The 24,439-nt window shown below is 39.0% G+C and overlaps 2 protein-coding genes across 8 annotated transcripts; both read right to left on the bottom strand.

The window, feature by feature from the left end:
• Positions 1-1,535: 1,535 nt before the first annotated feature.
• On the bottom strand, positions 1,536-4,934 carry nyx (nyctalopin). The gene is made up of 3 exons (XM_084122056.1): positions 4,723-4,934; positions 4,521-4,558; positions 1,536-3,738 (listed from the first exon to the last, which is right to left on the bottom strand). The coding sequence occupies exons 2-3, from the start codon at positions 4,540-4,542 to the stop codon at positions 2,354-2,356; spliced, it is 1,407 nt and encodes a 468-aa protein (XP_083978182.1). The 5' UTR covers positions 4,543-4,558; positions 4,723-4,934; the 3' UTR covers positions 1,536-2,353.
• A 2,131-nt stretch (positions 4,935-7,065) lies between these two features.
• On the bottom strand, positions 7,066-23,985 carry ddx3xa (DEAD-box helicase 3 X-linked a). Of its 7 annotated transcripts, XM_084121982.1 has the most exons (21): positions 23,616-23,985; positions 21,859-21,910; positions 21,632-21,679; positions 19,963-20,022; positions 19,506-19,598; positions 19,345-19,416; positions 16,470-16,646; positions 15,900-16,035; positions 15,077-15,190; positions 14,873-14,972; positions 14,631-14,766; positions 12,866-12,963; positions 12,646-12,744; positions 12,393-12,553; positions 12,138-12,282; positions 11,897-12,041; positions 10,758-10,939; positions 10,560-10,677; positions 10,323-10,476; positions 10,115-10,239; positions 7,066-9,726 (listed from the first exon to the last, which is right to left on the bottom strand). In XM_084121982.1, exons 1-21 carry the CDS (start codon positions 23,658-23,660, stop codon positions 9,635-9,637), a joined length of 2,352 nt encoding a protein of 783 aa, XP_083978108.1. In that variant the 5' UTR covers positions 23,661-23,985; the 3' UTR covers positions 7,066-9,634. The 7 variants fall into 7 exon arrangements, with proteins under 7 accessions (XP_083978108.1, XP_083978102.1, XP_083978103.1 ...); XM_084121976.1 differs by lacking the exons at positions 19,345-19,416; positions 19,506-19,598 and having other exon boundaries at positions 12,646-12,747; XM_084121977.1 differs by lacking the exons at positions 19,345-19,416; positions 19,506-19,598.
• Positions 23,986-24,439: the final 454 nt, after the last annotated feature.

The raw sequence follows: 24,439 nt of genomic DNA, 5'->3' as shown, positions 1-24,439 counted from the left end.
CTGTGTGAGTTGGCAGAGACGGGGTCAATGGAAACTTTTTGTTCCTCTTTTACCATTTTGTTTTTCCGGATTTTTCCCAGCAGCTGTGGTAGGTCACGCCCTGCCCGCTTGACTCTGTGTGACTCCAGTTCGGGATCAATGCCCAGTTATGTGTCTGAGAGCAACTCAGTGTGTTTGCTTGACCAATGATGCTGTATGTCTGACATATTTCTGTTTAATTGAAACCGAGAGCTAGTGTGTTGCTACATGTGTAAAGTTTAGGCATGAATTTTTAAGTCTTAATATACACTACCCTTTCAATGTTTGGGGTTAAGATTTTTTATGTTTTCAAAGAAGTCTCTGCTCACAGAGGTTTATTTGATGAAAAATGCAGTTTTATTAAAGGGATAGTTCAACTGAAAATGAAAATTCAGTCACAATTTACATCCTCAAGTTGTTCCAAACCTGTATGAATTTCTTTCTTCTGCTGAAGATATTTTGAAGAATGTTTGTAACTAAACCATTGTGGGCCACCATTGACTTCCATAGTATAGAAAAGAAAATACTATGGAAACCAATGGTGCCCATCAACTGTCTGGTTACCCATATTCTTCAAAATATCTTCTTTTGAGTTCAGCAGAAGAAAGACATTCATACAGGTTTGGAACAACTTGAGGATGAGTAAATTATGACTGAATTTTCATTTTTGGGTGAACTATCCCTTTAATTCCTGTAATAGCAAAGCTAAATTTTCAGCAGCCATTACTCCAGTATCACATAATCCTTTAGAAATCATTTATATTATCAATGTTGAAAATGGTTGTGCTGCTTAATATTTTGTGGGAACAGCATTTATTTGAAATAAAAATCTTTTGTGACAAATGTTGTTACTGTCACTTTTGATCAATTTAATGCATCCTTGCTGAATAAAAGCATTAATTCCTTTAAAAGAAAATCTCACTGACTCCAAACTTTTGAACGGTAGTGTATTTTGGTACTGTCATACAGGTGAATACAACCTACATACAAACTGTCATAAATAAAGAAGCAGGATTTATTCACGTTCTAATCCCAGGATGCACAACTGAAGGGCGCTTGGCATCACCTTCCTCCAGCTGGGTTATGGTATAATATCATGAACTTTCTCCTGCTCGCTCACAAACCGCTTTCCTCATGGAGGGAGTTTCTTCACATCAGTTTCTGCCATAATCAAGAACAGAAGTTTGAAATGCCAACTGATGAAATATACACCCATGAATGAATGAATGATAGAGCCACACTTTTCACCTGCTAAACCCTGAATGATGTGCCATAAAGAGAGGGATATGAGTGCTCATCTCATTTTAGCTGTCACACAAAACCTTACATAAATGTTGATAAATAGTTTTAACTGAACTGGAGGAGAGACTTAACGAAAACAATGGAATATGAAACCAGAGCCAAATCTTGAATTTTGAATTTGGTCAGTTTTAGCAAAAAAAAAAAAAAAAAAAGACTAATTTAAATAGACCACTAGTCTCATCACAAACAGATAAAATTATACTTTCAGTCATTTTAGTGACTATTTATGCAGTGATCTTTGTTTATTCAAAGTATTAATCACAAATGAACAAAAATCAGTTAAATTAAAAGGGTTCTTATACAAATCTCATGCATAGCTCAGAAACTCATGGCTCAGAGCGTGCCATCATCCTCCTATGCGCATTGCTCTCTGTATAGAGAAAATATATGTTCATAACAGTAAAACGGCATGATAAAGCCAATTCATTTGGTTACAATATGAAGCAGCTTATGTTACAGAGTGCACTTAAGATTTATGGAATAGGAAGACTAATGCATTTTCCAGAACTGGAAACTTACCCAGTTTAATGAACCAAACAAAAGAGGACAGTGTGTTATGCCATCTGGTGAAATGATAGTGAGAAGCTTTATCAGATAAATCTCCTACACAACAAATGTTTCAAAGTTACGCAACAGAACATGTACAAATGTATTCATACTATAAATGCATTATAAAGATGCATTTTAAATCAAATTAAAATAAAAAATGAAGTAAAAACGTTTGTGCCACTAGTTGCAGGTCTCTCAAAATGGCCCTGTTATACTTTAAGAAAGCCTTTCATACGGACAAGAAGTCTCTTACAGTCTCATTGGCTTAAAACAATCCTTTCCTTTCAAGACCAGTTTCCATTCATTTAAAGAGATGATCATCTCCAACTCCATTATATCAGCCAGAATTTTATTTCCAACTCAATGACTTCTCATGGCAAGATGGATCAAACGTTTTATCACAGCCTTAATTTCCCATCCAACTACTGTGAAAGTACTTCCACTCTTGAATGCGCTTCAGTCCCTTTCAGTATTCATCAGACTCTCAAGAGACGTTAATGCAGTCAATCTGGGCTTGAAAAAGAATCACAAGAAAAAACACAGTCTGAGCAGCACAGAACAATCCATGTCCGGAAGAAACCTGACTCTCGGCGGGGTCCTGTTGGGTGCCGTTCCTCAGACCGTCCGTGGCGTTGACCATCTCATCCATCAGTTCCTGCTGTAGCAGTTTGGAGATGAGGCTGTTAAACTTGTTCTCCATGGTAGGGTAGTCCAGAAGAGATGTGGTCAGGTTGAGCTCTGGAGGATCCAGACATGTGCCGTTCAGGTGGGCGTAGACAACTTCGCTCAGGTCCAAGCCGGCTACTGAGGAAGGGGATGCACATGGGATGTCCCTCACCAACTTATAGCTCTCCATCCACTCCTTCAACCACTCCAGGTCGCAGGTACACTCCCAGGGGTTTCGAAAGAGATACAGGTGGCCGATGAAATAGATGGGCTGGAAGACGGAGAAGGGCAGAGACGACAGATTGTTGCTGTTGAGGTGCAGCGTGATGAGGCTCGTCAGGTTCTCAAAGCTGCCATCCTCGATATAGGACAGGCGGTTTCGATCCAGGTACAGCACCTCCAGCTCCACCAGGTCACTGAACCATGTTCTGGAGACGTTGGTCATCAGGTTCCCACCCAGATTCAACATTTTCAATTTGCTCAGGCCCTTGAAAGCCTGCTGGGGCAAGTCGACCAACAGATTATCGTTCAGGTAGAAGTTCTCCAGACGCACTAGATCTTTGAAGGCCTCGTCATGTATCACGTTTATGCGATTCTCCTGTAAGTTGAGGTACTTGAGGTTGCTTAGGCCCAACAAAGAGTTGTAGGCCACCGCTTCGATCTTGTTGCGCTCCAAGTAAACATGCGTGAGGTTTTCCATCCCTCGGATGGCACCAGTGATGCGTCGAAAGTTGTTTTGGAAACACAGCAGTTCTTTCAGGGCGATTTGCTCCAGGAAGATCCGGTCTGGCATGTTGAACAGGTTACAGTCGGAAATGTCCAAGCGCACCAAGCGTTTGAGTGCCGTGAAGGTGCGAGTGTGCAGGTATCGGATATACTCGTTGTGGGCCATCTTGAGCTCCACCAGGTTGGGCAGCCCTTTAAATGCTCCAGGTGTGATGAAGGAGATGTTGTTGTGTTTGAGAGAGAGTGTCTTAAGTGAAGGCAGGGTGCCAAAGGCTCGCTCGGACAGAAACTTTAGGCTGTTTTTGTCCAGGTTGATGGAGGACGCCTCGCATGGGAACTCTTTGGGCAGGTCCATCATGTTGACATGGTCACACAGGACGCTGCAGCTCTTCTCCTGAGTACACGTGCAACTGGGAGGGCAGGAGCGAGTGCAGGCCCACAGGGACAGGGTCTGAGGGGGGAGGAGGAGGAAATACACTGGAGAGAAGGGAAAGGAGATGTGTTAGAGGGTGCCATTTTATCACAGTACATATATATATATATAAAAAAACGAAATTATAAATATAAACAAATACAGAAATGGCAACAACAAAAAAATAAACAAATTATTGAATAAATAGGTTACAGAATGAAGCCTTTATATGGAGTTTCTTAACTTTTTGAAATCTTTTTATTTTAATTCATATTTTTAGAATGAACCCTTAACTTACATCACACTGAACTGTAAACAGCCACATTGATACTACACTACGGGTTTGTACTTTAACTACATGGTCTAAACTGCATAGAAATGCTGGTATTTACTTGACACAAAAAAGCCTTTAATGAACTTTCAGGGAACTTCCAGGACTTTATTATGATAATTATACCGAAACAAAACGCTAGTCATGCAGCATAAGCAATCACTTTGCAAATGAGTCTGGTTTTTCCAGCAGTTATGGGAAGATTACAGAGAGCACAATCAGAGACTGGAAGAATAATTTAATGTGTGGCCTCCCTCTGTCCTGCATCTGCTCTGCACATTGAAATTATGGTGATTAAGAAAGGACAGATTAGAGATTACACAAATACACTAGCTCTTGTTTGTTCCCTTAAATTAATGTAAGTAGAGATACTGTATTTCAGCAGGGCATTGTAACCTCAGCAAATGCTTTAATATAAATGTTCTCAGAAGCATTGAGACTTGAACTGAATGGCTGAAGAAATACACCAAACCGATGACACCAAGGAACATAACACAGCAGAAATCAGGGACTTACCAGCAATAACGATGGAACACATCACTGGTTTCTCTCAGCTGTGGATTTTTAAGATAACATGAAATATTTTGCAAATTAACTTCAATATCTCCACTAAGACATTTCAAACATTTTGGTATCAAATAAAATGTGTCCATCTTCTCTTGGTAATATCGAATGTTCAATTATTACAAAATGTCAACATTAGCCCCAAACTACCTACCTGCCAAGCATGTTCAGTAAAGGTTCTTCTGCTCTGACAGCTGATAAAAGCACATCCACAAGTTTCCCCGACATGACTACATGTCTGTACTGCTTCGCTCCAAGTGAAAATATGAATGGATTAAAGGCTCTATCGCTCAGCATTTGTGTTTGTATGTGTGCACACATGCACTAACATCAGAACTCCCTTTTAGAAAGCCATCACTTAATGGCAGAAAAATCCTAGGATTATAAGCATTTAAAGCAGTACTCTGAAATCAAAGCAAGCAGAAATGACCCTGGGCCTCAATGGTACATGCAGATTACAGTCTGCAATCTTATATAAACCAGTGGCTGTAAGGTACTCTAACAAACTAATGTAAACTTTTCAGGAAACATCTGCCAAGAGCTGGATGTTAACACCTTTCATTAGAGGAATAGGGGAAAGTGTGGTCACTTTACACTTAGACAAATGACAGAAGTAATATAACACACGATGTATATATGTATATATGTATGTATGTATATGTATATATATATATATATATATATATATATATATATATATATATATATGTATGTATATATATATATATATATATATATATATATATATATATATATATATGTATATATATATGTATATGTATATGTATATGTATATGTATATGTATATATATATATATATATATATATATATATATATATATATATATATATATATTCATATATTCACATATGCATTGCAATTGTGTGTTATATTACTTCTGTCATCTGTCTAAGTGTGAAGTGACCACACTGTTCCCTAATCTGAAAAGGGTTATATACATATATATAAAAATAAAATTAATTATATATATATATATATATATATATATATATATATATATATATATATATATATATATATATATATATATATATACACACACACAGAAAGCATCTATAAAATAGGAGCCATCAGTGTTCAGAAACCCCATGATAAGGAGCAAATTGAATTACTGGTGAATACAATAATGATTTAACAACAACAAAAATATATTTGAAATGTATACAGCTCAAAAAATTTTTATCAAATAACAGTGTGCTACATATTCTCATTTTCATAAAGATAGTCAAACACACCAGGAGTAATATTTGGAATATTTAACACTGAAACAACATTTGATTTCATAAATGCTAAGTTTATGACATCATTAGTAGAGACACTGGCTATTTTCCCTGAAGCATCGCACTACTATACTACCACCTACCATTTTGGGGCAAAATGTAATAATTTGTGAGAAATCTTACATTGTTTTATACAATGGCAATTCATCAATATGCATATATTTAGACCTGGTAATTTTAAGACTGTGTAGTAATATTAGTCCTCTAAATCACTTGAATTGTCCAAATTATTTATTTTTATAATTTTATACTATTTTTTAATAATTACCGTTAAAACGTATAATTAACATTGATTAAAATGCTAAATTTGGTATTACGAGGTGGACTTGAATAGGTTTTTACTTGGTCCCCAGTGCACAGTGCAATAGTGACACCAGAAGAAAAATATTCATGCATCAAAGATCATGCTGTATTTTCAGGCTCAGAATCATGCTTGCACTCTGTCACTGACTACATACATTTAAAATAATGTAGGCCCTTTCTTACTGGTAAAATCAGACATTTGGCATTATCAGGACCCATATTCCCCTGTTGCATTATATATATTCAACTATACATGTTTAGTCCAAAATTTCTGAGGAGACACGATCGCTTTGATGAACGGATTTAATTTAGGCTTATAGTCTTACAGGTTTGGAACGACATGAGGGTGAGTAATGACACTTTTCAAATTTTTGGGTGAACTATCCTTCTAAACAGGTCGTCCCTGTACAGACTTCAGAAGGATCCCAGGAAACAAGTAGATGGTTTATTTTAATTGCATCCTGGATCATGTCGGAGGATTATGTTTGTTCAGAGCATTTTGTTTTGTAAACGAGGTACAGTGTAACGACATGGATCGCACTTACTCGCGTGCAATAGCAAGTGGGTGTTGATACTGTTCCCTGTGCAATGACGTTACCAATCATATAACAGCAGCCGTTCACGGACAATCCTTAAAGGAGCCGCCCCTTAAAAACTGATCATTTCAGACCAAGGGTCAGAATGCTTCAACACTTGAAACATCAGGTACCAGCCACATGAGCATAACCAATGAGAGTAGAGGAAATAAGACAAGGGACACTAAGTAAAGGAGGAATTTTCTATTTGTAAACAAACTAGCATGAGCTAACTCCAATGAGTTCAAAATAAGAACAGTCATTACAATGTTCGACCCAATTTCTGCTACATCAAACACTTAAGAAACCATGCTTGATTTGTAAGGAATTTGCATCAGAAACTTTTATTTTGGTAAAATCATACAATAAACGCACAGCCGAGTCGTCTCATGCAGTGCAGAGCCTAGAAGCTACAACAAAGCAAATACTAAATCTAAGGAGCTCTGGTGTCCTCTCAGGGAGTGAACTATTCTCCTATTTCCATCTGAATGAAGGGCCAATACACATTAAGACTTATTGCTAGTGTGGACACTTGCAGCTTCTCCTGAGTGGACTAATACCAGAGTCACCATATATGTAAATACAATAGAGATCAACCACGTGTTCAAGGTTGCCATGTGCCAGACATTGACAGAAACATAACTTCAACAGAACAAATGCCAATCTGTTGGACAGAAAAAAAAGCACACATTTGGAGAATCTGGACACTTTTTGCACTGATACTTTTTTTTTCTTTTTTTTTTCTTTTTTTACGACTTTTGATTCCAAACCTTGGCATGTTTTTTCACTGTTTCCAATTTTGAAAGCCAATTGGTAATTCCATAGCGACATGTTGCCGTTAGGCCTTTAACAGCTGTGGAATCTGACCGAGTACATTATGTCTGAAACATTAAAAAGCTCACGCTACCCCGAAATATAGAAATTTTTCACGCATACAGGTGACATTCAACATTCAAGTGCCAGTGTTTAGGTATTGTCTTTTGGTCAAGTTTCTTGAAACTTTCAAAGAATCACTTTGAGGCTTATAAAAATAAATATTTCTCAAAAAATGCTTAATAAATTACACAAAACTAGCAGCAAAAGTAGAATCTAGAAATCTGTGTGCAAATAGCTAAATTCCCCACTGCTGATCGCCCTGGTCCCAAATAAATCCTGGTAAATAGTGAGAACCCTTCCCCTTTTGTAAACAAGCTGCGTATCTCCGCTCTCCTGACACAATATTTGGAAGCTTGAGGACATGCACTCAAGACACGTATATAAAACTCGAAATGTGCAATAAAAGAACTTTGTAAAACTTGATGGGCACAACGTACACGGGCCTAGACCTAACTAAAGTAGCACCATTCAACTTGAAGTTCTTAATACTGTCAGTGCATCTGATGAATTCATCAGTTAAAAAATAAAAAAATAAAGTCAAGGCACAACTCACTTGAGAAGAATATCTATTGCACTTGCGATAAATGCCTTTTTCTCCTCCGCTCGACCGCTTCCTTCCTTTTCAAGAAAAGAAGCTGCTAACTGGCTCCTCAGCCAGTGGTTTAGTTCACAACTAACCAGATGAATTTCAGGAGCTGACAGCATTCACATACCTGGTGTCCAGTTCCCGCAAAGAACCGTGGGACCAGACACAAGCTAAAATGGTGGCCTGCCTATCTGCACTTGCGTCAGGCCCAACGCAAACAAACTCCCGGTTAGGATCCGTCAATGCCTCAAAATGAACCTTCACGCTTCCTCTACCTACGAAAAAGGGAGCCATGCCTGCTGCACAGCTTGAAAAGAGGACGTTTGTATTAAAAGAAAGCCTGCAACAATTCATTAGTCTTCTCTCCTTGACCAAAAAACAAAACACTAGCATGCGTAGATGACCAAAGCGGTCATGTTCCAAAGGCACGGCCGCTTTGGTTCTGTGGTCAGTTTGTAGCCATTTGAACTTCTCTTTCAGGATGGCAGGCATTTTTTGTTTTGCTGACATTTGTAAAGAAACATTTTACCAAAAAACCTTAGAGTTTTTCAATAAAATCACATCTGCTTCTCTAAAATGTTTCGAGAAAAAAAAAAAAGAAAAAAAAAAAGTAGTACTTAACAAAAAATGCTGCCCACTTAAGAGTGGCTAGCATATGGTTCTTACTAGCTGCCATAACACTGTCAAGTCAATTAAAACAAGTGGATTAAGAAGTTCCTGCATTTTGAGTTTTCAAACACTGAGTGTTTCCAATATTTCGTCATGAATATCACAACTGGAATGGCCTTTTCAAGACAACCATATCCCTAAATAGGTGTCTCTCCAGGATAGAGTGAGCAAAACAAAAGTAAGTCAGACTGATTTGTCCCTTGTGACACAGTCGCTTCACAGAGCGGTTCAAACGTCTGCAAAGTGCCTGTGATGGTGCTTTACTTTGTGGCTTGTATTGTTGGCTTCATGATATCAGTGATAATTTGAAGTTCAAATGGAAACAGCGACTCATCGAGTCACATTATCCCAGTAATTGCCAAGGTTTGATTAAGTACAAGCTTTCAAACGTCTTTACAGCAAAAAACAAAACAAAAATTAAGCTCTTGGCCAAGTTCACTCGAAATTAACAAAACTAAATTCCTGTCTATATTCAAAAAGGCACAGTACATTCACATACAAATGATCCTCTTTTTTTCTGAAAAGAAAAGAAAAAAAAAGAAAAAAAGTCAAAAACCTAGGTGCTGTAATAGATCAAATACACAAGTGGGCATCCTTAATATTCTGCACCGGTTTTGCCACAGATCAACTCCCTTTAGAATGTGGGCAGAGAATCACAGCGTGTAATGTACCGAGTTCATAAAGCTACACAAGGGGTAGAGTCTGGCTATGATAACATGTGGTATCCGTTCGGCTCTAGTTTGGCAAACATATTTTTAATTGCCCCACCAGTCCACCTGGGCAAAGCTTCCACCATAGTTTCCATAGTTGCCCCCGTAGCTGTCACCGCCGAAGCTCCCAAAGCCACCTAAAACAGACAATGATTTCAGGACTGCTTTCAATAATTCAATTATATAACAAATATCCCACATTAAAATGTACACTTTACATTAATAAACACTGTAGAAATATTGTCCATCGTTAGTTTGTTAGAGTTTATTTTTAATCTATTTATAAATAATAAAAGGTTAATGTATTACGCAAAGACGAGTTAATGAACAGTGATAAAATAATTCACTTTTAAAATAATTCAATCAATATAGAAGTAAATAATGTTTACAAAATTCATAAATGTTGTAAAAGATTTAATTGTTAGGCCATTCCTAATGCTTGAATCAATGTTAACTAAATAAACCTTTAAGTGTTGACTTGACAAACAGGATTAAATTTAGGCTTAAACTAAAAACTAAACTAACCCTTATTGCCTCCAAAACCTCTGTTCCCTCCATGGACACCAGCGTTGCGAGCACCACGGTTCCCGAAAGTGTTGCCGCCCCCAGGCATCTGGCGGTAATCCCTGGCCCCAAAGCCACCAGAGAACCTGGAGAAGAAGGGCAACATGTCATAAGCCTGGAAAATATACAAATCCAATTGGGAGATTTGGAAAGCTGGATGTTTCCGTACCTCTTGGGTCGTCCACGGTTGGTGCTCTTGTGCTGGTGCTCGTAGGCTAGGTTTTCAAGCCAGGAAGGCACCTCCTGTTTGGCCTCCACCAGGATGTCCAGCAGATCCTTAGTGATGTTGCTGTTCTTATCATTGTAGAATGATGTGGCCAGCCCTGAAGATATATCAATAATTCAAACAGATGTTCTGGCAAAAATAAGATGCATGCAAGTTATTTCTATAAACAGCAAAACTCACCAAGGTTTCCCACACGGCCTGTACGACCAATGCGGTGGACGTATTCCTCAATGTCACTGGGCAAGTCAAAATTGATGACGTGTTTTACATTGGAGATGTCCAGGCCACGGGCAGCCACCTATCAAGACAAGAATACAATCACTCAAACAAGCGCAAGGAAAACCACGGGCTTCCGGTGAACTCACAGACTCTACTCACAGCAGTGGCAACCATGATTGGGCAACGCCCAGAACGGAACTGCTGGAGCGCTTCCTCACGATCACGCTGAGAGCGATCACCATGGATACTGGTGCAGGCATAACCCTCGTGGTACAGGAAGTCCTCAAGAGCATCTGCACCCTTCTTAGTTTCTACAAACACCAGTGTGAGAGAATCCTTGCCTGCAGGGTAATAAAAGGTTTGAATAAAAGCATCTGCAGAAGGCAGTAGTGTATGTGTGCGTTTTCTGAATTCAATGCAATTTCAGCCAGTTTGTATCTCTACTGTAGTCAAGTTTTGGCATGACTCACATTAGCACGCAAGGAAGAGATTGTAGAGCATTAAAAATGTCTCGCTGTGAGACTTCTTTCCCTCCATTTAAGATTTATCAGATCTGCTACATCCCTACGCTCAGTCAAGGTCACTTAGATCCGCTAATTCAGGACTATTGCAAGTTCCCAGGACAAGACTAAAAAATTGAGGTGATCGTGCCTTTTCTGTCATCGGCCCTAACCTATGGAATAGTCTCCCAGTTCATATCAGAAATGCCCCAACTTTATCTACTTTTAAGTCTACTCTTAAGACTCATTTATTTTCTTTGGCGTATTGTATATCTTGACTTGTTTTATGATGTTACAGCTTGTGTTTTATTCTTCGAGCTTTTTTTTTTGTACAGCACTTTGGTCAACTTCAGTTGTTTTTAAATTGTGCTTTATAAATAAACATTGTATTGTATGTATTGTATTGCATACTAACCAAGCCTTCTGCTCCAGTCCTTGCTTAGATAATGTTGGCATGGTAACAATGACCAACCAGAGTTATCTAAAAGCACTGGTGTCTCAGTACCGTGTTGCTATGGAATCTAAAGGTTTACTAGCACAACAGAAAATCTTCATCTCTTCTGCGGCACTTAAGTCACTTCAAAAAGAGACATGTGGGGGGGGGGGGGGGATTCTTACCTGACTCTCCTATTCCACTCAACTAACAATAATATTTCTAAAAATGTTCTGCTACAATACAATAAAATATGTACACCAACGTATACCATCTGTTCTCAAACAGAGCTTGACCAAGTCTGTTATTCTTACAACAAAGACCCGATGACATTGTAAAACCGTGAACAAGGAAAGGCATCTCACCTGTGGCATTGAGCAGGTCAAGGAGGAAGGAGCGCTTGTCATTCTCTTCCACCCAAACCACCTTCTGGGTGATGTTCTCTGAGGTGGAGCCCACGCGGCCCACAGCCAGGAAAATGTACTCCTCCAGAAAGTCACGGGCCAGAATCTATACATAAAAAGGTACAGATACAAAGAGTTCCTTATTAATATCGAGGTTCCTACTGAGTCTTGCTGGCAAGTGTCAAATTAAATGCATGCATACCTGGATCTCTTTCGGGAAGGTGGCACTGAACATCATGGTCTGACGTGCACCTTTTGGAGGCATGGTGTCCTGCTCCACGATACGTCTGATCTGGGGTTCGAAACCCATATCGAGCATTCTGTCTGCCTCATCCAACACCAGATATCTACACAAAACATATATATAGTTATTTTTCAGAACCAAGATGTATTGGAGGTTAAAAACAACCTACAATCATTCCGCTATAAGCCTAGATCCTTTCAGTGCTACACTTACTTGCAGTAGTCCATGCCAATCTTGCCTCGCTCCATCATGTCTACCAGACGACCAGGTGTCGCCACTAGCAGGTGACAGCCTCTTTCCAAATCACGGATCTGCTGGCCTATATCTGCGCCTCCGTATACTACACATGGACGCACTCGGGAGCGGTAAGCGAACTGCAGAAGATGAGAACAAAAATTGTTGAGAGACAAGCTTTAAATTGAACCAACATTTGTGAACCTGTAATTGGTTCTCTAGCAAGATATACCTTTCTGGCCTCATCATAAATCTGAAGAGCAAGTTCTCTGGTTGGAGCCAGGACTAGAGAGATGGGAAACTGCTTACGACGGACGTACTTTCCATTCTCCTGCTTAAGAAGGACCAAAACAAAATGTATTAGTCACAGAAGCAGAACTTCTTTCCCCTCACAAGGCTCTTTGCACAACTTTAGGCCAGTAAAGAGATGTTAAATGGATCTGTATAATAACCTGGGCACTGGCTTTGGTGGCCTGCAGTGCCTCTCCAGGTCCATCACTGTAGATCTGACTAAGAACAGGAAGCAGAAAGGCTGCAGTCTTCCCAGAGCCTGAGTGAAAGGAGCACGCGCGCACACACACACAAAGCACACTTTAAAACAGCTGCACACTGTGGTTTCATCCTGACAGGGCAGCTAAAGCCACACTTTGCACAACCTGGTCAACATTGCAGTTTATTCTGACCAAGCCCAGTCTGCTCAGAAAGGAAGTGCTCATCTAAGGGCAAGCTCACACTACAGAACTGTAAGACTACCTGAATTGCTGTGGTCCTCACACTACACAAGGTTTCTTGTCATCTGTCGTAGTACACAATGCTGACGAGGTGCACAAACTACAAGACATTTGGTCAAGACAGTCCAACAGTGGGAAAAAAAGTTCTGACATATATTCACGAGAAATTCATGCAAGTGATAACAAGATTTTCTCATCTATACCATCTGCACTGTGATTGGCTGGATTAGTTCCACCTTTTTGTTGCATTGCACACACAAGATCACGTGGCGATAATAATCAAACAGGTCTGAAATATTGCAGCGTCTGTGACTGCTCGAGAAAGGCTCAGAACACGTCGTTGATCTGCTCATACTTAAAGGGTTAGTTCACCCAAAAATGAAAATTCTGTCAGTAATTACTCACCCTCATATTGTTCCAACCCCGTAAGACTTTCGTTCATCTTCGTAACACAAATGAAGATATTTTTGATGAAAACTAAGAGCTTTCTCACTCCTTCATAGCCTGCTATGTAATTTCATCTGCCGGCCCAGAAAGTTAGTAAAAACATCGTTACAATAGTCCAAGTGACTACAGTGGCTCAACTAAGTTTATCAAGCGACGAGAATACTTTGTGCACAAAAAAAATAAAAACAAATAACGACTTTATTCAACAATCTCTTCCCTTCATTGTCTTTCTCCAACGCTGTTGACGTAGTGTAAACAGTGCAGCGCTTCTGGGTTCTACGTAAGAAAGTAGGCTCACCATTGGCCGATGCTGGTCATATGTGTGATGCTGGCCAATAGTGAGTCTGTGTAAACTGGAGTAATTACTGACAGAATTTTCATTTATGGGTGAACTAACCCTTTAACAAGCACCGATTTGGGGGTTGTCACAGACCTTAGAAATCTGTCTGCGAGGGCAAAATCAAGCCAAAAGTCGTGTAGTTTGAGCTTGCCTTAACCCTCACGTAAAAGGGACCAATCCTAGAAGGTAAATGTTGTTAGGTAAAAGTTTTAGAAGATGCGCAAGTTGACACGAGTGACTCAAATCAAAGCAATACAAATATCTAATGCCATGGTGAGTAACTGCATTTGGCACTTTTTGGACTCTGAATGAATAATTAAATGTTTTTCAAAAGTTCAGTGACAGATCCATGAATGCAACTGTATACAGCGGCATGAACTTAGGCTCACACAATTTCTCATTATACTCAAGTCAACCAGAAAAGTGTTCACTTAAACAATGGGTCAATGTTTACATTATGTAAATGACACAATGCAGTATCAGCAGTATTTGCTGTTTCTGGCAAGTCCAGCTAAAGCTATTTGCATTGCCCAACAGTGCAAAACAAAAATAATAAAAATGTAATGTCCTGTTTGCTTAGTTTTATTTTTTCATCACATAATTGCAAATATAGTTTGCAGTTACAGCTCAGCTGGGATGCAATTTTAAACTATTTTCCCACAGCAGACTGACACGGTGGCCCACTGTGAAATGACCCACCTGTTTGTGCACAGGCCATCAGGTCCCTCTTGGCCTTGATGATGGGAATTGCATACTTTTGAACAGGAGTAGGGCGTGTGTAGCGGCTTAAGTTGATATTTCCCATTATGATCTCGCCCATGTCCACATCATGGAACTGAAAAGATAAACAGAAATTATCCAAAAACACATCATCTGCCAGTTTCTTTCGTTGTTTTAGTTGGGCACTTGATTCTACAAGGCACTATAATTATTAGGCTTACACTCTCAATGTGCCCAGGAGAGTTTGATCCAGTGGCCTCCACAGGAATGTCATCATACTTCTCAAAGTTAATCCCTGTGTTGCTCGCAGAGAACAGCTCACTATTGTTCAAGGGGAGACAGAAGAGAAAACAATGGCTTAAATCACAATGACAGATGGACTCTCTCAGGAAACAAGACAGTGCGCTTAGCAGTGGGCCACTTACTTTTCCAGACGATCGTTGGGGGGCATTGGCTTTGACCAGTCCTCTTCATCTCTGGACTCTTCAACCCAACGACTGTTCCCTCCTGTTCCTCCTCCAAAGCCTCCACGCTCATACCTGCCAAGAATTTTTTTTGTAATTAAAAACACTGCAGCACAGCATAAATCATGTAAAATTTAGTGCATTTATTATACAAGATTTCTTCTGAGCACTTTGCATTAAAATGTTTATTTTATCATCCAATTGCTTAAAAAAGTAACAGCCAATTAATAGAAGTGCATCTCATAACTCAAACCACGCAACTTGAGGCATCATTCACATCTGTAGCATGGGTGCAGCAATTTATGGTGACCTTTGTAGAAACGATGGGCGATAAAACAGACAATAAACCGGTGGATTATTTTGGATCATCACCTCTATCGCAGTTACACTCATGTTACATTGCAGTGCTGTGCCATCATCAAAGTTTAGCATTTGCATGTGCAATTTGGCACTAGCACGCCGTCAAGCAAATGGTGTCAGTGCACACCCACACCCGAAGCGTGTGCACAGAGCTACATTTAGTTCTTTTTTGGCGCTTTGAGCATAAATGTTCAAATGCACACAAAAACATGGCAAAATGTCCATCTTGGCAAGGATACTCAAACACAGTCCTTTATGTCTTAAGTAAAGCATTAACATTATGTCTTTATGTCCCAACAGTTGGGAATTTGAGAACTTTTTACTTATATTAGTTAGGCTAGTATTAGTTTTAGCTGAGATATTGAAATTCGTGTCAAGAATGGCATCTAAAACAACCTTGTTACAGTACTGCATCTTTACTCACCTTCCTCTTGAGCCAGCTCCTCTATCATTGAAGAACGCAGACTTTCCTCTGTCAGAACGCCCACCAAAGCTAGTGTAGGCATCTCTGTTCACCACTGCGTTCCACCCTCCATCTTTGTTCTCATAAGTGCCATAACCTACAATTTGATCATGTTAGATGATTAAAATATGTACAACTCGCAAGGGGCCACAGTTTTCAACTAAAACAGAAAACGTTCATTTGCATGACAACAGTGTTTTAGTGGCCTGAAAACACAAACCTTTGAAAACTGGTTTCAAAGTGCAAGTTTTTGAGAACGAACTTATCACCTCAGTGTAAACTACAAAAACGTGGCCTCATGCATGTATTACATGCTCCGTCTATAGGCACAGTGTTTATTTACAAAGTGACATCAACTCTGGCATGCGTAACACAGCGTTTTAGTCATTTTCACAGATCCATGTGAATGGGGATAGTTTTGACATCTGTACATGAAAAAGGAATCAACTTTTCAGTTTTTAATACATTGTTGTCATGTAAACGTACCCTCAATCTCTCTTTTATCATTTATAAGACTTGTAAAACTCTCACCTGCATTATGCATTGGCTGGTTGAAGGAACCACCGTTCCTGCTTCCACGGAAGCTACCACGTCCTCCTCTGTCATTGCGAGGAGGTCCACGGGCAAAGTTTGCAGTCCCATTTATACGACCATCATGGTACCCATTGACGAAACCATTGCTATGACCGCCATCCCATCCCGGAGAATCTATCAAAAAAAGTGACAGGCAGGTAGAGAACAGACTGTAAAAAAAAGATGGACGACTCCCCTTCACTCTCTTCCATTGGTGAAAAGTGAAGCCGCCAAAGTCCTAATATGGCGCTGACATCTTGCGCAAATTTGGGACCTGCTTCTGCGCAGTAGTGATCGCGGGACTCGAGTCTGCGCAGTAGTGAACCAGAAGTAAAGCCGCGATATCAAGGTCCCGCCCTCACTCCCGCAGAAACTGTTAGTACAAAGTTTACTGTGTGAAATAAACAGTTATGGACATGTAAAAATTAAAGTTGAAGCTCCAATCTCCTCCCGAAAATCCCCAAAAAAGTCTGTTGGTGCCTTGGTGACTACTTCGTTTAAAGCTGTCAATCATAATGTCACATTCCCAGTTTTATAGCATCAAATAACGAACTAAGATCAAATTTATAAATTTTTTTTTTAAAACGAACACTTAAGCTAAAATCAGCGTAATAAAAACTACCTAAAATGACAGAAAACATCTTTGAAAAAAATGTATTTGAAGTGTAATTTGATTGTTTAGTTTCCATCGTGTTCATTAGACTTCATGGGGGCGGGCTTTATGAGCTATACTGGGACCAGCCAAAGGGGGGCGATCGAGACGCTTTGGCTTCACTTTTCAGCACTTGTGCGGCACGCTTGGTAGAGAACATCAGGATTTTGAGGAAATGGCTCTAATTTATAGCTTAGCTCAAAGCCAAGACTGGTTCTCAGTGATGGTTGAGTGAGTGGCAGATGTGAAAAAGCCAGTAAGCAATTTGCTCTTACAGCAGCAAATAGAACAATTCAAGTCAGTTGAGTGAACCAGACAAACAGGATTATGGCACTTCTCAAAAAAAAAAAAAAAAAAAAAAGAAGATCAAGAACACAGAGCACAATATGCATATTTGGGCAGAACTGGCACTCCTGGTGTTTACAAAACCATATGAATAAAAAATAAACCTGTTAGGACAACCTAGTGACACACCCAGCTATTCCTTTCTGAGAAAAATCCAGTTTAAGGAACAAAGAGCACACACACACTCCAAAAAACACATCATGTGACCTTTTATAATGCAATGTACTTTATCAAAAAAGGTTGTAAACACAAAAAGAGTCTATACGAATGAATCACCACATAAATGGGTGACCATTTTCTGTCCAGAAACCGGTAAAAGCAGGCCAAGCCATGATGTCACCATCAAATGCTCTAATTTACCACAGCAATCAGCCCAGCTGATAACACTGGCTGCGTCCTCATTTCCGTCGGTGGCTGCAAGTGAAACACACACAGAAATTAGCCAGGACTGCGCACATGCATACACACTCTTCGTTACTCCAAGTCTACAAAAACAGTCCAAAAACAAATAATTTGCATTTCTAACTGCCTCAGATGTGGTTATACTACACAACCAAACATCATTCAAAATTTACTTTACAAAGCTTTCAAAGATCGAATCACTGCTGAACTACTTGCTAATCAGGAAGCCAAGGAATAACGTCAAACATATGAGGAATCAACAAAAATAGCCTGTGTGTCAGGCAGTAAATGCAATAGAAGGCAAAGTAAACAACAAACAACATAGTTGTTTTTTTGCCTACATAGTCTTGCAATAAATGTAAACTGGGGGGGGGGGGGGGGGGGGTTGATCTTGAGCTAATTGGAGTGAACAAATTTAGTTTAGTTAAGAGATGTTAACATTAGCATCACTTTAGCCCCGTTCACACCGCCAGCGACTTTGTCGCTGTATGTCGCTAGTCTCTGTACTGCGAGTTGCTAGTGGGCGTTCGTAGTGCTGTCGCTCAGCACGTCTGCCCATATCTATACAAAATACCATCACAAGTGATATATACAACTTTTCATTTTAATTTGACTAGGAATTAGGCTCAAAAGAATTAAAAGTAACAGTATGCTGTTGGGAGAGTGTTTTTATATTACCACAGCAGTGCTCAGTGGATTAAATCATTTACTAGATTAACGATCAATCAATCAACAAATTAAACTCACTCATACTGTCATAAATTACAAAAACGTCATTTGAATTTGACAAATAATCAATTTTCTTGTCCCTAATAGTCAACATAATGCAAGAGAAACTGTAAAATGAACTGCAGCAGTGCAAAACTTGCATCATAAAATTACAACACTCAAACTATAAATGTATGAATTAAACTCAGAGACTGTCGACAGTTTCTTTTTCTTGCATTTTTTTTATAATATCCACGTATGTGGTTACAGTCAAATCATATAAAACAGTGAAATCGCCCTCAGACTCTTCTGTCTTGCCTGCACTCGAGACGGTGACGTGAGCTCCACTGAAAGTCTTTTCCTATTGGTTGTCGCTCGTGAAAAATAACTTCTCATTTGCATAAAGTTGAATTTTTTTTACTTTTGTCGCGTCTCGCGTCGCTTGACACGCCCACATTCTGTCGCCAATGGTCACTGTCGCTCGTGTCGCCGGAAGTCACCAGCGCTCCATTGAAATGAATGGGATCATGTCGCTTTGTCTCTGCGTGTCGCTGGCGGTGTGAACGGGGCTTTAGTATTTAAATAGAATGGCCACACGATTAAGCATGTTATTGACATGTAGCATCAGAACACATCTCGAGAAAAGATTTCAGTCTCAGAGTCTAGTTAAGTGCAGATGACACAGAGGGCAGAACAGAGGGACGATGCACATGCACAGAGATATACCACATCTGTCTGGCCAGCCACTAGTGTAGGCGTGATAAAACAAGAGCTCCTGGGACGGATATCTCTGGGAACCTAAGCAGAGGCACAGGGCACTTAAAAGACAACAATTCCTTCACAAAGGGAGGAACGCAAGAGCAAATCAGGTTGTTTTGAATAGTTACCGGTCCTAAAGTCATTCCATCCAGTTGGATAGTTATGCCTGTAGCTTTGGTTTCCCTCAGGATGCCAACTCTGAGGATACTGTTTGGGAGAAACTTCAGGAACAGTTTCACATTGTCAGAAGATGCCAAAATAATTACAAGCATTCAAAGGAGTGTGTGTGCACTCTATCGCATACAAGCCTCTTTCCTATTTGTTCAGAGTCAATTTGAACAGAAGAAAGAGGAATGCAAGCAACTGCTGCTGCTGGATAATCACAGGGAGCAGTGAGACAAAGCGATCAAAGCTTTGCAGACTCAAAAACATCTCCTTCAGTTTCAAAAAGTGTGAGGTTCACTCAACACTCTGAGAACTGGTTTTAAATGGCTGCCCTCAAAGTACTGGCTCTGAAGTCATAAAATTAAATTTTCATGCATCTTGGAAGCAAAGCACCTTCAGCAGAACCTGACCAAGACTTACAGCTCTGTACTGGTGCCACTGAATAACCGCTCTGTCTACCAGAGGAATAAGCATTTCCTGCTGTGAAAAAACAAAAATGAAGTCAAAGTGTAGAAAGAAACTCAACAACCGATTATAAAACATTGATTTTAAGATCTAAGAGGATCTACAAATCATTCTTTAAAGTGATGAAATGGAGAGTGGCTCGTGTCAATTGGAATGAGAAAATTATACTCTAAAATGATTTATGTAAAAGAAAGGCTCAAAAAACTTTTTGAATAGAGTCCCAAAAAATATTACAGTGATCCTAACAATAGGGATGCTCCGATCAGGATTTTTGCAGCCGATACCGACTCCCGATTCTTGTCATCATGATTGGCCGATACAGATCATTTAAGCTTTATATACGTAGCATGTAAGCTCTCTGTTGGCTGTCACTTTAAACCCCTTTATACCCTGAGGGAATTTTTAATGATTTTACATGATTTTGAAGTAATGACTTACTTTTAGTTACTCTACAAAAAAAAAAAAAGGCATCATAAAGTACATGGTCTCATTTGATAGAAAACCTTCCAAATTTTGAAGAAAATAGATTGATCATGTTTGGGGGTTCTTCTGTAACAACACTGCTGAGAAAACACCAGAAAAAGGTGTGGAGTTATTTTATTATTATTCATGCTTGACATAATGATGATCTTCCAACACTGTGTGCTCCTATTCTATGGCGCATGATAAATCAAGACCTGTCGATCTGAGCGATCAATCCGAAACAAGTGCGCTCCAGCTGTAAAAATGTACGATTGGTCTCAACATATCGCCCATCCAGAGATCCAGATTGCATTGGTTGAACTTTCAAATGACGTTGGAAAACACTGCAGCCGATCGATCTGAGCATCCCTAACTAACAAGCTGAAGCACCAATCGACTGGCCAAGGACCGGAATCGGCTGATTTTCCACATGATCAGCACAGACCGGTCCGCCCGGTTTGTCTCACGTCTTTCCGAATCAGAGCTGGTCCATTTTGTTGAACATAGGACAAAGAAAAATCACTCTCTGCTCTTGACTGAATAACTTTTGTAACTAATTGTAAGCATTTATCTGCATTTATTTTTTAAAATGAAGACTATCCAGTGTTATTTTACACTTGATTACTTTAATTTCTCAATTATTCCATACCTGAATATACTGTATACCCACCTGAAAAACTCTCTTTATTCTATTGCATTTATCTGTACTGTCGATTGAAATTTGTTTTTATTCTATTACTGTCTTTTTACTTGTTTTTTTATGAAAATAAAATTTTGCATGGAAGTAAAGTAGATTTTTGTTCATATATGCGGTCAATTATAGTTCTATGAAAAAAATCTGAATCGGCAAAAATTGGTATTGATAGGTCACACTTACAATTTCTTTTTTTTTCTTTTTTCTTTTTTATCAGAATCGGCCAAGAAAATTGCAATTGGCGCATCTCTAGTGTTTTTGTTTGTCAAAAATTATTTTCACATGACAGGAGTTGTGAATCAGAAATTTAAGAAAAACTAAAGCACCCACAAAATATTAATAAAAAGCAACTCAAAAGGCCAAAACTCTTTATAAATTTATACTCACAAATATTTGCCAAACAGACATGCATCTGCAAACATTTAATAAAACAACCCACTGTATGTAAAGTAAACAAGTAGAACATACCATTTTGTGATACATCTTTGTTTCTCAAATGAGGAGGAATGTAACGCCCTGAAAGACAAAAGACATTCACTTATTTATCAATGAAAGTTCAGGAACACTAGGGAAATAAATTGTACAAATACAAAAAGTAGAGGAGAACAACTATGAGAAGGCTGTTTGTGCTTTTCACAGGCATTCAATCTAAATGTTGTAATTGTTGTAAACTGAATGGGATAAAACACACTTACGACCAGTGCCAACACCCTGTCCATCAGCTGAGTTCAAGTCTAAGACAGCAAGCTAAAAGACAGAAAAAGCAGAGGGTCATGTGCTCATGTCAACCCATGTAAACAGTACTGAGCATAAGAGTTTATTCAATTAAAATGAGAGAACGTGAGAGAATTGTCTAGGTTGACAACCTGTATGACTTTTTCCCTCCATGGAACACAAAAGGACATGTTTAGGCCTCAATCACCTTTCACTTTCAGTGCATCTTTTTTCCATGCAATGAAAGTAAAACAACATCCACTTAGCATCTCCTTTTGTGTCCACAAGAAAGTCAAATAAGTTTAGAACAACATCTGGGTAGAGTAAATTATGACAGTTATGACCACTGACATGCCTTGCAACTGTGCATGAATTGAGACTGAGCAATCTTAACATTTTTTTTTACATGGTACCAAATTATTTTTGTCTATTATATAAGTTTTACATGATTGCTTTTAAAGAGATAGTTCACCCAAAAATGAAAATTCTGTCATCATTTTCTCACCCTTATGTTGTCCCAAACCTGTGTGAGTTTCTTTCTTCTTATGAAGAATGTTGGTAAACATTCAGTTGATGGACCCCATTGACTGATATAGTATTTTTTCTCCTACTATGGAAGTCAGTGGGGTCCACTGTCTGGTTGCCAACATGCTTCAAAATATCTTATTCTGTGTTCAACAGAAGAGAGAAACTCATACAGGTTTGGGACAAAATGAGGGTGAATAAATGATGACAGAATTTTCTTTTTTGGGTGAACTATCCCTTTAAGAGCTTTGACAAACATCATCTTTCAGAGGGGTAAAGCGTATTTAAACGGCCCTGGTCACGTGACTGTTTACATCAGCCATATAAAAATGTCACATGAAATCAAAACAGTCTGCGCGCTCATTTATAGTTGTCCACTGAAATAAGAGAAAACCAACTAAATTCTTTTAGACACTTTAAACTAATTTTCGACCACAAACGTAGCCGCTGGGATTAGATTGGTTAATCAAATTTCAAAAGCGCCTGCCACAAATGTTTGGCAAGCCGTCACGGCCCTAGTCAAGCCTAAAGCCTATGATCATTAAACCAGGAATGAGACTCTCCGAATTGGTCATAGTGGATGATAAAGAAATTGATAAACAGATAAAACATGCATAATCCATCATCAGCCTGTTCCATGTAAAATGTATTCGATCGTATACAATTTAAAGGTTGCATGGTAACGTTACAACAGGCCGCAGACTGAAATTCCCGATAGATTTCCTCTCCATGAGTTAGTTTAACAAAAACTAAGTTACTTGTAAGAAGACGAACTATTTTAACGCTTTTACATAACCTGATAGAAACTGTAACGATGACGGTTTAAAAAGTTTAATACTGATGTTGATTCTAGTAACGTTAACGTTATGCCGGCTGCCGAAACCTAAACTAAACAGATAAACAGGAAAAGGCGTCGGCTGTGTTTTAAACAACACTTTAAACTCTAAATGTGGACATGAGAAATGACTCAGTCTAAACATATCTTAAGCTGTATATCTTTAATTAAATAAAAAAAATTATGACACGAGGAACTGCGACTGTCTCAACATCTACGAGGTGCCTTCTTTGACAGCATTTCTGAGGCAACGCAATGCTAGGAGTGCTGTCTAGGAAGGCAGCTCACTAGGTTTTGAGACATAGCCTGCTTGTCAAAGCCAACCGATCAAAGCGATTACAAACCTCACACATATTTAAACACATATTCATAGCCTACCTGCTGATCTAGACCGTGTGAACCGTCGACGACCACATGACTCATAACTAAAGAGAATAAGTGAGGATTCCTCCTTTATTTCTGAGAAGCCGTTTCTTTGTTGTCTAAAGGATTTCAGCCAAGTCTCCTTTTATAACGACGTCACTTGTTCTTTTGTAGTCCTGTCCTTCTCCGAGGGCTTTTTGTGCCAAGACCACCGTGGGGGAAAAAAGGAAATGTTTAAGTGTACGTTATCCTCCCTAAGGGCTTGTATTGAAAAAAAAAAACCCCGCAATTTGAAGTTTCTTTCAGGATTACTCTGTAATCTGCCCGCTGTGCTGATGGCAGCCCAGTGTGTGCTGTGGCTGTTGGCTTTAGGCTAAATGCCATTGGATCAGCGAATGCAGGAAAGACGTCACAGCGGCCGAAATATCGCGAGATGTTAGACGTCTCTTGGCACGCCGTGTTGGGGGGGGGGGGCGTATTATTATTTATTAATGCTCGAGCTTTGACAATCTTTCACTTTGTACTTCTGTATAAAAATTTAAATGAATAATTAATATTCTCATTCATATATACAGAATATATAAATCCTTTATGGGCTTTTCTACTACTTCTGGCTGACACTTTTATATCCCAGTTTTATATAACTTTTTCATCATCATGCATTTATTATTAATTTCTGCTACTTTTCAAATGCATTCTATATATAGATCACGCTAAATATATCTCTTGAACAGGTTATTTTCAATCAATATATATATTTTTTTTTTCAAATGATGCAAAGATGTGAGGAACATTATTTATGTGTATTTAGGATTCATGTTTAATGAAACGAGATTTAG

The sequence above is a fragment of the Abramis brama genome, assembly GCF_963993115.1.
Source record: "Abramis brama genome assembly, chromosome: 8".
NCBI lineage: Eukaryota > Metazoa > Chordata > Actinopteri > Cypriniformes > Leuciscidae > Abramis > Abramis brama.
This window is presented reverse-complemented; position numbering and strand designations above follow the sequence as displayed.